We start from the raw sequence: 12,665 nt of genomic DNA, 5'->3' as shown, positions 1-12,665 counted from the left end.
ACTATAGCACTGGTCTCATGGGGACTAGCTCTGCGGGGCATAGATAAGAACAGGAAGAGACTAAGGGTCCATCTAGTCTCCCACCATGAACAGTTACCATAAGCCCTGCATGAAGGCAATAGTCCTCTCCTGTTGCCCCCCGCCCCCGCTTTATTCCTACTTCTGAACATGGAGATTCACTTTTAGCTATTGGGGCTAATCGCCATTGACGAACTGTCTAATCCACCCTTTTACTAAAGGTCCGTCCCTGTGGGATACAGTATAAGGGAGCTCTTGGAAGGCTCAGCTTGCTGGCATGCAGGAGGCTTGTATGAGTGCCAAGCTGTCTTGTCTTTTTCCTCGACATTACTCACCTTTTCATGGTGGATGCGCATGCTCCTGTACCAAAGAGGGAAAGTACTCAACCTAGTACAATTTTAAAAAATAATTGGGTAATGGGATTATTTATTTCATATGTTTATGGGCTGCCTCTCAGCATGTGGTCCCCAGGATGGTTTGCAACACCGAAATGGATAGATTCAAATGGGTCACCGTGTTGGTCTGAAGTAGCACAATAGAATCAGAGTCCAGTAGCACCTTTAAAACCAACAAAGATTTATTCAGGGCGGGAGCTTTCGAGTGCAAGCACTCTTGGTCAGACTATGAACTGACCATCATGACAGTGGGAATGATGGTCAGTTCATAGTCTGAGGCTTGCACTCACAAGCTCACGCCTTGAATAAATCTTTCTTGGTCTTAAAGGTGCTACTAGACTCTGATTTTATTGTAATACCTAAATGGAACAGCATAAAAACACAGTTTTAATAGTATCAAACACAGAAGGATTTTGCCAGTAAAATCCGACATAGCATGAAATCAGCAAAGGAAAAAAGAAAGTTAATCCGTTTGTCAGCAGACAGCAATGTTGTTATTTTTTTGTTGTTGCTGGTTTTTAGCATTCTCTTATGAGTGTGCCATTTGACTGCTGTCCTCCAAAGTGTCAAAAACGTCAAATATGATTTCTAAATTATTGGCAGATCTGGAGTTCATGCACAGTTCTGCTACAACTCCAGGCTGTGAGATGGACTTTGACCTTGAAGCCCTGACATTAAGGAAGAATTGTACCAAAGGTATCCTGCAAATGGCTATGATGAGTTTCCTACCTCTGCAGAGGATAGAAATCATAGAGTTGGAAGGGGCCATGCAGGCCATCCAGTCCAACCCCCTGCTCAATGCAGGATAAGTATCTTTCCAGCCACTGCTTAAAAACCACCAGTGGGGGAATTCACCACTTCCTCAGGAGCCAGTTCCACTGCTGAACTACTTGAACTGTGAAATCTTTTTTTCCTGCTATCTAGCCAGTACCATTCCACACATGGTTTAAAGCCATTCCTGCGGATCCTGTCCTCTGCTGCCTACAGGAACCGCTCCCTGCTCTCCTCTAAGTGACAACCTTTCAAGTATTTCAAGAGAGCAATGATGTCCCCTCTCAGTTTCCACTGATGCTGCAGACTAACTTCCTATCCCTTTTTTGTTACTAGCAGCACCACTGGAGAAAGGAGGAGCCTGTGGAGTGACCAGAGGGTGTCAAATGCTGCTTCTACCACTAGGTCAGGACTGTCCATCTTTCCTTTTTCTTTTTTCCATTCCACATTACAGTAACTCATGAGATCCAAAATAGCGTCTACAAGGGAACAAAATGTGCCAGAGATGCCTATCTGCAGTTATTTCAAATTCTTAAGCTACACCAGAGAATCAAAACTTGTGTTGGTTATTTGTCCAGTGATATTTATGAGCCTGTTTACAATGACATATGGAGGGATAGGGAGTACATATAGGAAAATAGATTTAGTAGCTTACCTGATTCTAAGGTTCTGGCATGTGGAATAGGATTGCCAGGTCCCCCTGGCTATAGGGTGAGGAGGATTAGCATATCCAGGATGCGAAATTCCTGGAGATTGGGAGATGGCATCTGGGTAGGGCAGGGACCTCAGTGGGATCCAATGCCACAGAGTCCACCCTCCAAAACAGCCATTTTCTCCAAAGGAACTGGTCTCTGAGGTCTGGAGATGAGCTGTAATTCCAGGGGATCCCCAGGTCCCACCTGGAGGCTGGCATCCCCTGATTGTGAAAAGAAGGCAATCTTCTGCGGTTTATTTAGTTTTGTATTTGTTTGCAAGAATTCAGAGGCTGCTTCTCCAACACAAATGTTCTCAAAGTGCTTTGCATTAAAAAGGTTTTAAAAAAAGAGAGAGAAATATCAGCAAAAACATAGCCAACTCAGGAAGCAACAAATGGAGCATGGTCCAGATATGGTGAAGGGGGTCTCAGGGAAGTTGGCTGGTAACTGGGAAGATGGGGCCTCTCATTTGGAGTTAGCTTGGCTGCTACCTTCAGCATTGGATAAGCTCAGCAATGATGCAATGTCTTCATCCCTCCTAAAGCCTCCATCACTCCAAGAGCCAGCGTGGTGTAGCGGTTAGGAGTACCAACTTCTAGTCTGGTGAGCCGGGTTTGATTCCCTGTTCCTCCTCCATAGGCAGCAAGTTGGGTGACCTTGGGCTTGCTAAAGCACTGACAGCTGTTCTGACCGAGCAGTAGTAGCAGGGCTCCCTCAGCCTCACCTTCCTCACAGGGTGTCTGTTGTGGGAAGGGAAGGTGATTGTAAGCCGCTTTGAGCCTTCTTTGGGTAGAGAAAAGCAGCATATAAGAACCAAATCCTCTTCTAATTTGGCGAGTCGGGTTTGATTCCCCTTTTCTCCTCCACATGCAGCTAGCTGGGTGACCTTGAGCTCAACACAGCACTGATAAAACTGTTCTGACCGAGCAGTAATACCAGGGCTCTCTCAGCCTTTCCCACCTCACAGGGTGTCTGTGGTGGGGAGAGGAAGGGAAGGCGATTGGAAGCCGCTTTGAGACTCCTGATAGAGCTGTTCTGACTGAGAAGTATAATCAGGGCTCTTTCAGCCTCACCCGCCTCACAGGGTGTCTGTGGTGGGGAGAGGAAAGGGAAGGGACAATTGGTGCCCCCTGCAAAAAGTTCATTTGCATGCCAGCCTTCCTGTGCCATATGAAGTATGTGTGACTGCAGCTTTATGCATTCTGAGGAACTAAACTAATCCTCAGGGAATTTCCAGTTCTGATCCCATTTATGTCAGGATCCAGGGTTAGGCAAGCTGCTCTTACTTAATCTGAACTCTGCATTTGAAACATGAGAACAGTCATGCTGAGATCCCCTGCAGGTCTGTTGAAAGGATGACTATATATATTCGATTCCCCGCTCCCCCACATGCAACCAGCTGGGTAACCTTGGGCTCACCACAGCATTGATAAAACTGTTCTGACCGAGCAGTAACATCAGGGTTCTCTCAGCCTCACCCACCCCGCAGGGTGTCTGTTGTGGGGAGAGGAATGGGAAGGCAAATTTAAGCCACTTTGAGACTCCTTCGGGTAGGGAAAAGCGGCATATAAGAACCAACTCTTCTTCTTCTTCTTCTTCTTCTTCTTCTTCTTCTTCTTCTTCTTCTTCTTCTTCTTCTTCTTCTATACAAAGCACTTTGAATACTATAAAGCGCTATACAAATGGTCAATGTATTTTGAAAACATGTATACCAGTTTTGCAGACCAGCCCAAGTAATAATTCATGCCAAATCCATTTGTTGGGGGAGGTGAGGGAAATCTGGGAGGAGGCAATCTGGCTTTGAAAATAAAAAAGAGAACCTCTGAAGATCTGAGATCATTCCACCTTGTGCCACTTTACTGGAAACCCTCTTCATTCCATGTCTCCCTTCCTCAGCATTGACACGGGAAGCAGGAACCACACCTCCAGGCATTCTTCTGGATACTCATCAGCATTCAGTCACTTCACATCTCTGGAGAACAGGTAGTGTGCATAAGTCCTCGATCCCACTGTGCCCCTCTCTTCTTCTGCAGCCCCCGATTCTGTCCCAAGCAAAACCAACATTCCAAAACTGTTATACGCTGTGGAAATAAAATGAAGTTATATGAGGCTAATAATTTAATGTCATTTTTTGCTGCATTTCTGACAGTGAGAAGGAAGGATTGTCCTTGAAACCTACTGCCCCTGTCAGGTCTGGCTGCAGAAGTGAGAGTAAAGCCTTATCAAGGGTGGGCATCAGGAAAACTTACTCTCTGACTCACTTAATATCACTGAAATTAAAGAAGATTTCCCTTTACTGTGTCTCGTGGGGAGTAGAAGGCTTTTGTTTATCTGAATCCAAGCAGTTTTAAAAGCCCAATGCAGCCCTGCAAGGATGGCAGCAACCTTTCTGTGAATGGCTTCTGTTTTGCCCACAGGAAGCTTTTATAGGGTTTCTTCCAAATACAGAGTTGGCCCTTTATTCATATTATATATGTTGCACCCAAAAGTCATGTTCTGATTTTGCTTTCTTCCCCAGTAACAAGCAAGGTCAAGAGAAACGCAATCAGACTTCTCGGGATTCGTCTCCTTCAAAGGGCCCTCCTTCTTCTCCAAAGAAGAGGTAAAATCGGTGTAAAAGTAGTTTACTTGAATACCCTTTCTTGTTCACAGTCAATGGATACACATGTAGTCATGCCACTCCACGTCCCATCTAGCTCAGTGGGGTGTTTTCAGACTGGCAGTGGCTCTTCTGGAGGTCAAGCTGAAAAAAAGCTTTCCTCCAGCATCCCTCACATGAGATCCTAAGGTTGCCAGCTGCCTGGAGAAAAAAAATCCTTGCCCTGGCCCTGTGACAGAGTCCTGCTGGGATATGGTTTCCTTCCAAGTCATGATCATTCATTCATTCATTCATTCATTCATTCATTCAATCAATCAATCAATCAATCAATCAATCAATCAATCTCTCTCCCACCACTTTTCGTAGACTCATGGCGGGTTACATACAAAAAGGGTCCCAATTCGTAACTTCTGCTTGCATTTCCACAGTGAAAAGAACAAGGGGAAATTCCAGGCCCCATCAGGCTCTGAAATTCGAGATTCCCTTTTTTCTGAGGACAGGTAATACTCTCTAAAGTGATGTGCCACATTAACTGCAGCGGACTTTGCCCCACTTTCTGCACGGCCAGGCCAGCAGGGAATAAAACAGCATCCTCTCTTCTGCGCTGAATGCTAGCGTGTGAGCGCTTTTAGGACATGAACTGGTCAACCTTGGGGGCTATTCAGTTGCTGTGGAGGTGGCGTAGCATGGCATCTGCTGGCTGCATTCCTGACCTCCATATGCTTCAGTGTTTCACGATATAACATGCATCACCTGAAAAGATAAGCACACAGGTACAAAGAGCCAGTGTGGTGTAGTGGTTAAGGTCCTGGACTAGGCTCTGAGAGACCCAGATTTGAATCTTCACTCTTCTGGGCGACCTTCAGCCAATCATTACACCAGGGGTAGTCAAACTGCGGCCCTCCAGATGTCCATGGACTACAATTCCCAGGAGCCCCTGCCAGCGAATGCTGGCAGGGGGCTCCTGGGAATTGTAGTCCATGGACATCTGGAGGGCCGCAGTTTGACTACCCCTGCATTACACTCTCAGCCCAACCGACCTGTCGAGTTTCCAGACAGTCCATAATCCAGGTCACTGGCCAAAGGTCAGTAGAGAACACAGAATCTGATCAAGGACAGAAAGAGCACGCTCAGCCATAAGTGATGTGCCCCATTACTGAAAACCCTCAGAGAGCTTGTGCCTCCATCCCAGTTTTAAGCTTGACCCTCAGCTAAACACAAACAGCTGCCTAATTAGTCAAGGCTCTGCAAACGCTAGTAAAGATTAATTCTGTGTTGAGCTGCTAAGTGTCTCTCCAGTAAAACCAAGCATTGCTTGCCATACCTTTGGGCTTGGGAAGTGGGGAATCAGCTGGTCTCCAGCCCAGAAGCTGAGTGGCCATACCTGGTTCAGATTCTGAGCTGGGCTCTTGGGCCAGTTCCGAGTCTGCTGGTGGTGCCTGTGGTTCTGGCACTAATCCCAGCAGAACTCACTGCTCTGCTTCTTCCTCAGAGTCCGATGGGGGCCTGACACTACCCCACAGGGTTGTTGTAACAGTAAAGTGGGGAGAACTGTGCATGCTGCATGCAGCTTCTTTGAGGAGTCAGTCGGTGAATGGAAGATGGGAATGGGGCCAGCAGGCTTGATGTTTGACTACCCCTTTGATGTTGTTGACTACCCCTGGCTTCCTGTTCATCTGCACACTGCTGCTCTTCAAGAAAGCTGAGCAACCATTTTCCAAATCTGTCTCTTTTTAAACTTCTTTAATCCTCCTAAATCAATTTGAAGAGCCTCTTGTGGCGCAGAGTGGTAAGGCAGTCGTCTGAAAGCTTTGCCCATGAGGCTGGGAGTTCGATCCCAGCAGCCGGCTCAAGGTTGACTCAGCCTTCCATCCTTCCGAGGTGGGTAAAATGAGTACCCAGCTTGCTGGGGGGTAAACAGTAATGACTGGGGAAGGCACTGGCAAACCACCCCGTATTGAGTCTGCCAAGAAAACGCTAGAGGGCGTCACCCCAAGGGTCAGACATGACTCGGTGCTTGCACAGAGGATACCTTTACCTTTACCTAAATCAATTTGGCTTTGCTGTCTGATTACTGTGAGTGGGTTTGGCCTAATTTTACACCTAATAGGAAGAAAACATCCTTTAAGACCTGCTGGGTATATTCTCAGTGGTCGTTCAGTGATGGTTTTCTAGTAGCTCTCCTTTTCAAGGACCCTCCAGAGCTTCCGAAAGCCATGGAGCTGCCAGCTATGGGAAAGGGATAGTTGCATGGTCATGTCTGAAGAACCAGCATTTTGGAAGAGAGACGCACAGGAGGGAGCAGGGAGTTGGCTGCAAGCAACAGCACTACAGAGGAGATTCTCTCACATATACAGCCGGAGCCACCTGGAAGGACTAGTAAATTTATTCCAGCATGAAATTTTGTGAGTCAAAGCACTCTTCATTAGATGCAGAAAGCTCATGAAAGCTTATGCTGGAAAACAATTTGTTCGTTATTAAGTTGATACTGGACTCCTTGTTTTGGACCCCGTAGGCAAAGCGCCAAACTGCACAATATGTTTTTAATGCCCTGGATCTCGTTGTTTTGGCCTTGGTTTGTAGTGCCAAAATAAAGGAGTCCAGGAACATCTTAAAGACGGCCTCACTTTCCACATACGTTGTCTCCGAACGCAATAGCGAGGATTGATTTTGCATCATGCGTTTCACATTTACTACAGAGGAAGGGGTGCCTGGCACCATCTTCAGCCTTGCCTCCCCTCCATTTTTTAAAGCTGAGCATGCCTAATAATGCCGTTGTGTACTAACACAATAAAAAAGGAACATCCCTCCCTCCCTTTTCACCCATAACGGGCAGGATGCATTAGCAGGCACAGAAACCCAAGCAGGCAATAAAAAATCCTTCCCCCCTTCCTCCCTCTACCTCCAATGGGACAAGTGTCCAAATGCTCCCATCTTCAATTCTCTGTGCAGCTCTTATTGCATTACAACGATCCCACATTGTAAAGAAAGACTGCTTTTATTTGGAGCTAGCTGCCAAGGAACTAGGAAGAATTTCCCAACTCCTTGCAAACCTGAATGGATCTCCCTCCACCCCAGCTGCCTGCCAGCTCTGCACAGGACTTGGGAAGGACTTGCAGACCTCAACAGGAGCATTTCTGGTGTCCCTCCGCCTGCAAAAGCTGGCTTCCAGGGCTTTACAAAATAATTAAGCTACAATTTCTTCTTCCCCCTTAGACTAGTTTTGATTGAAGGAACCCAAAGGAGCAGTTCTGCCTGGAGGGGGGGGGGGGGAGAGACATTGCAATGCACTTCTGTTAAAATTAAACAGCTGTTCTGTTTAGGAACTGAGTGTAACCAGAAAGGGAAGAAGGAGGTGGCTGGGAGAAGATGCAGGACCTGATTAGCGTTGTAATGCAATCAAGTTCAATTTAAAAAAAAATATGGTGTGGATGGGAGGAGGAAAGAGCATTGGTCAGATCTCAAACATCATCATTTGAGGTGGGAAACAGGGGAGGAAGCCAATGTGACTCTTTTGAGCTTCCACTTTAAGTGACTATGAATTCCTTCTTACGGGACAGGGGAAAAAGGTTTTAGCAGCATTCCCAAAACACACAGAAAACAGGGAGTGCATTCAGGGCTGCACCTGAATCCCGAGATTTTCATGTGGAATGCTGGCAATTCCATAGAGCATTAAGAGGGCCAGAGTTCCATTTCCCCCCAGTGTAGAAAGGTTCTTCCCAAATGTGTTTCCTGGACCCAATTTGAATGCCCCAAGGCCATACGGCAGCATGGGGTTTAAAAGTTTGTGGGATTTGAATTCTGCTCAGGTCTGCACTCCCCCGGCCCCTTTGAAGCTGCACATGAAGTACTGTATTCATTCACAGCTCCAGTATGCAGCAAATAACCCCCTCCACGGCAGTTTCAGTTTAGGAAAATTGCACAGGAAGAAGTCAGGCACCCTTCCTCTCCATGTGCCTCAGTCCTGAGCTGAATTGGGCTCCCACAGACTTTTAAATGATGTTTTCCCAAAGATATTGTGGGGACAGTGTGTTTGGTCCAGAGAACCTGGAACTAGGGCTGCCAGTGCCCCTTGGATATCAGCAGGGGATAACATTGTAAGGTTAACAGATCCAAGTTGGGAAACTCTTGGATTTGGGGGAGGGCAGAGCCTGGGGAGGACCTGGACTTCAGTGTGGGACAAGGCCACACAGTCCACCCTCCAAAGCATCCCATTTTCTCCATGGGAACCGATATCTCTAGTCTGAGGATGAGCTGTAATTCTGGGAGATCTCCAGGTTCCACCTGAAAGGTGGCATCCCTACCTGGGACTAATTTTATATAAATACTATCGAATAAGCCCACTGCAAGCTGCAAGGCAGCAGGCGCTAGCGGGGCATGGGAGTGGGAGGGGGAGAGATGGAGGGAGGCAGGGGAGGCAAGAGGGCTCCCATGCCCCCCCCCCCCCGCAACCTCATAGCGGAGAGGCAATGTAGGGAGCATGCAGCGGGCTCGGGGCTAGGTCTTTGTGGGTGGGTGCTCGTTGGGCAGCCTGTAGGCCGCGTGGAGGCAGTGCAAGCAAGAAGTTTCTTTTCTACTAAACACATGCATATAAAAATAAGTGCTAGAAATGATTTAGGTCTAACTAGAAGGATCCTTTGTCAATAAAAAGCATGGCCAGTAGGAAAATAATAATTGGAATGGCCCAGTTAACCAAATATTCTGTTGCCACCTGCGGCTGGGAAGAAAGAAAGGGCCAAAGCACAAAAATAAACCAGAAAGCTCAAGTGCCTCCCATCTCCCCTGAATCATGCCCTAAGAGGTAAGCACAAATCATGGGCATTTCCGCACATCAAAAAAAAAAATAGCGTTACACCAGCATGAGAATACTCACACCAGTGCTAAAAATTATGGAACCTCCAGCCATTCCTCACCTTCTTGGTGTCTCGCTTCCGTCTGCTGCCTTTTCGCGTTTCTTACACTCTGCATGCCTGCTTGAAATGGTGGAAGAGAGCAATGCGCTTAACCCACAACTCTCCTCCACCTGTCAGTTAAGCCAGGCAACCAATCCCCTTTCTCAACATTTTAAAGGGCCGGCAATGCCTGCTAATTTTTTTTTAAAAATCAGTCCTTCTCTATGCATGTAATCATAGTTGCATCATAGATGCATCATGGATGCTTTTTGGATGCCACCCATTATGGACTCATGAGTCTTGATACTTAAAAATAATCTCATTACTGATTTTTTTTGGGGGGGGGAAGTTAGAGAGGCATGCTTTGTGTGACAACTTTGGGGGAAAATTCTTTTTTGGCTATGCCTGCATGATTGAATAGCTATTCGTTGCTCCAGGCAGTTTGCTCTAAAAAAAAAAGAAATTCCGTTCCCAGGGGAAGGGAGAGGGAGGCGGGTGCAAGGGCGGGACATTGGAGGCGAAGATAGTGCTTCTTTGTCGCCATACATTTCTTTAGCATGTGGCCTGCTGGTTACTCTCCTGTAGCTCATGCTTTTTAGGTTGGGGAATCTACTTTATGTGATTCCCCAACTAGTGCTTTAAAATGGCGGATGTAGTTTTAGTTTGCTGGACAGACATGGGAGGTTGGTGACGACGTGTGAAATGCCAAAAATATAGCATCTTCATCAGGTAAGTATGACACTACATTAATGACATGAGGAAAGGCCCCATGTCTTCCTATGTATTTATCTGAGTATTCTCATGCAACTTCCCCCATAAGCCACAGTAGGCTATAACTGCTGCAATTTAGTCATTTAAACTTCCCCCTCACTGATCTCTACTTGGCAGATCCAGCTTCCATGATCAAACTGGAGATGCTGACCCTGCAGTGGAGACCTCTCATCAGTCTGAGACCAGAGATTACATGAAAAACAATGGTGTTGATGACTCTGAAAGGTGACAAGGCTTTAGGAAAAACAAGAAAGGTTTAAGGACAACCCACTAGTAACACAGGTGGAAAAACATTTTTGAGAACCAGTGTGAGTGTATTGGTTAAGAGCGGCAGTCTCTAATCCAGGGAGCTGGGTTTGATTACCCACTTCTCCACATGCAGCTGGGTGGCATTGGACCTGTTACAGTTTTGTTAGAGCTGTTCTTATTGAGCAGTTCTGACAGAGTTCTCACAGCCCCACCTGCTTCACAAGGTTGTCTATTGTGGAGAGAGGAAGGAGAGGCAATTGTAAGCCACCTTTGGATAGTAAAAAGTGGGGTACAAAAAATAACTCCTTTCTTCTTTATATGGAGATCTGTGATTATTTCTCCCATCAGTACTGGAGCAGAGTGTGAGAGCTGCAGATTAAGAGATATATGGGTGCACAAAGGTGCCTTATAGTGACCTTTGGATCAAGGGCAGCCAACTCTGTGCTGAGAAGTTCCTAGAAATGGGGAGGAGGAGCCTGGGAAGGATGGGGCTTGAGGTGGGACCTGAGTGGGGTATAATGCCATAACGTTTACTCTCCAGTGCAGACATTTTCTCCAGGGGACCCGACCTCTGTCTTATGAATAAAATTTGTAATTCTGGGGGATCTCCAGGTCCTACCTGGAGGCTGGCAATCCTCCCCTTGGTCTGCCTAGGTCAGGAGTGTCCCAAAGTACCAAAAATAACTATGAAGTGTCCGGTGAACACTAACCGTTGAAGAGAACATGCAGAAGCCATGGTCATTTGGGGCCAGAACCAGTGTAATGACATCATGCGGAAATGCCCTAGAATTCCGCAAGGGTGGCAGATAAGAAAGGTATTTACCAGTTGATCCTCCCTGATCTTCCAGGTAAAGATATCAGTGACTGAAGCTAGACTTTTCAAAGGTTGCCAACTGATCAGGAGGAAAATGTCCAGTCCCTTAATGGAAGTTTCATGTGTAGAGATGGACAGCTGAAGCTTTTCAGGGCATGGAGGTACAATAAGTTCACCTGGCAGTGTCTGCAGATCAAATTGCTATTAAAAGGACAGCTAGAGGGACCAACCTGGCCACCTGAGCCCTTATGTAGGTAAAGCAGGTGCTCTACCCCTCCTCAAGGAGGTTTGCTTCATTGTGTACCATGTTCATATCACTACGCCTAGTTGCTTTTGTGTCAGCTGTGGAAAATTTACCGGGACTCATATCCCCCCCCCCAAAATGTCAATATTTGGGATAGAAGAAAACTTGAGTCCAGTGGGAACTTTAAGACCACCAAAGTTTAATTCTTGGCATAAGCTTTTATGTATATGCATACTTCTTGAATCTAGAGGAACATATGGCTTGAATCCGAGCGTCTTGTGTTATCTGGTTCCTACAGATAAGGAAGGAGGCCACAGAAGGGATGATCACAGAAAAGCCATTTGAAAGGTCAAGTATAGGGGTACCTACCTCCAGGTGGGGCCTGGAGATCTCCTAATACTACAAGTGACCTCCAGGCCACAGAGATCAGGGCTGAATCTGCACTGAGCTTTTTATCTTCAGTGACCCCAAATTTTAAATAGTCATCTACATATTATTCAAATTTCATTCTGATATTTAGTGCTTTACATTTTCCCTCTGCAACATCTATGATTGATCTGCGGTGACACTACCTTTCCCCCGCCATATCCAGGAGTGGATATATCTCGCTACATTTGAGGAAATCACTCTGAAAACCCCAGTATTAAGTGTAGATCTCTGCATTTTGCCCAAGTGCCTCCAATGCTAATGTAGCGAAGCAGTCTGTTGCTGATTGCCCAAGGCATCAGTTCAAAGACTGCCTGGTTCCTGATTGCCATTCCCTCGCAAGACTTATTTTTGCCCTCCTTTATAAAGTGACAGTGTTCCAAGCATACAATACTATATGCTGAGAATTGCCTTTCAGATAGTCTTTCCACCCCTCATTCTCTCCCCTCCCTCGCTTGCTCAGTACAAGAAAAATAAACAAGCAGCCTCATGCTCCATCCCCCCCCTCACTTGCTTTGGCTGAAGAAGAGCAGGAAATAAACCCCTCTCCAGCCTTGTGCTCCCTCAATGTTTCGTGACCACTGCTCCCCCCTGAAGCTTCCCCAATCAAGTGGGAAGATTAGCCATACAAGTGTAGAAGACAGTCTGTTTCAATTCAGGAAAAAGGAAGACCTGGGTTCAAATCAATCTGAATTTAGCAGGATCGATAACGGGGGGAAGGAGCAAGTGCAGAACCATCTCAGTTCTCCCAGATAAAATAGCTATTTGGGAGTGTGGACTCTGTGGCATTG

At 46.5% G+C, this 12,665-nt stretch overlaps 1 protein-coding gene across 15 annotated transcripts in view; it reads left to right on the top strand.

Moving 5' to 3' along the window:
- The window catches only part of ZNF185 (zinc finger protein 185 with LIM domain), an 87,600-nt gene that overhangs the window by 47,944 nt on the left and 26,991 nt on the right, over window positions 1–12,665 (top strand). For 7 of the 15 annotated variants that reach the window (XR_013226375.1, XM_077308943.1, XM_077308947.1 and 4 more), the window contains 5 exons: window positions 1,521–1,589; window positions 3,776–3,862; window positions 4,398–4,481; window positions 4,907–4,978; window positions 10,259–10,366. Coding sequence is in view for 14 of the 15 variants with exons in the window: in XM_077308943.1 (XP_077165058.1) it covers window positions 1,521–1,589; window positions 3,776–3,862; window positions 4,398–4,481; window positions 4,907–4,978; window positions 10,259–10,366 (420 nt within the window). In the remaining variant the exon portion in view is untranslated. The remainder of the gene's footprint in view (window positions 1–1,520; window positions 1,590–3,775; window positions 3,863–4,397; window positions 4,482–4,906; window positions 4,979–10,258; window positions 10,367–12,665) is intronic. The other 8 variants (XM_077308949.1, XM_077308944.1, XM_077308951.1 and 5 more) reach the window with 5 other exon arrangements.

This window comes from Paroedura picta, chromosome 13, assembly GCF_049243985.1.
Source record: "Paroedura picta isolate Pp20150507F chromosome 13, Ppicta_v3.0, whole genome shotgun sequence".
Taxonomy (NCBI): domain Eukaryota; kingdom Metazoa; phylum Chordata; class Lepidosauria; order Squamata; family Gekkonidae; genus Paroedura; species Paroedura picta.
This window is presented reverse-complemented; position numbering and strand designations above follow the sequence as displayed.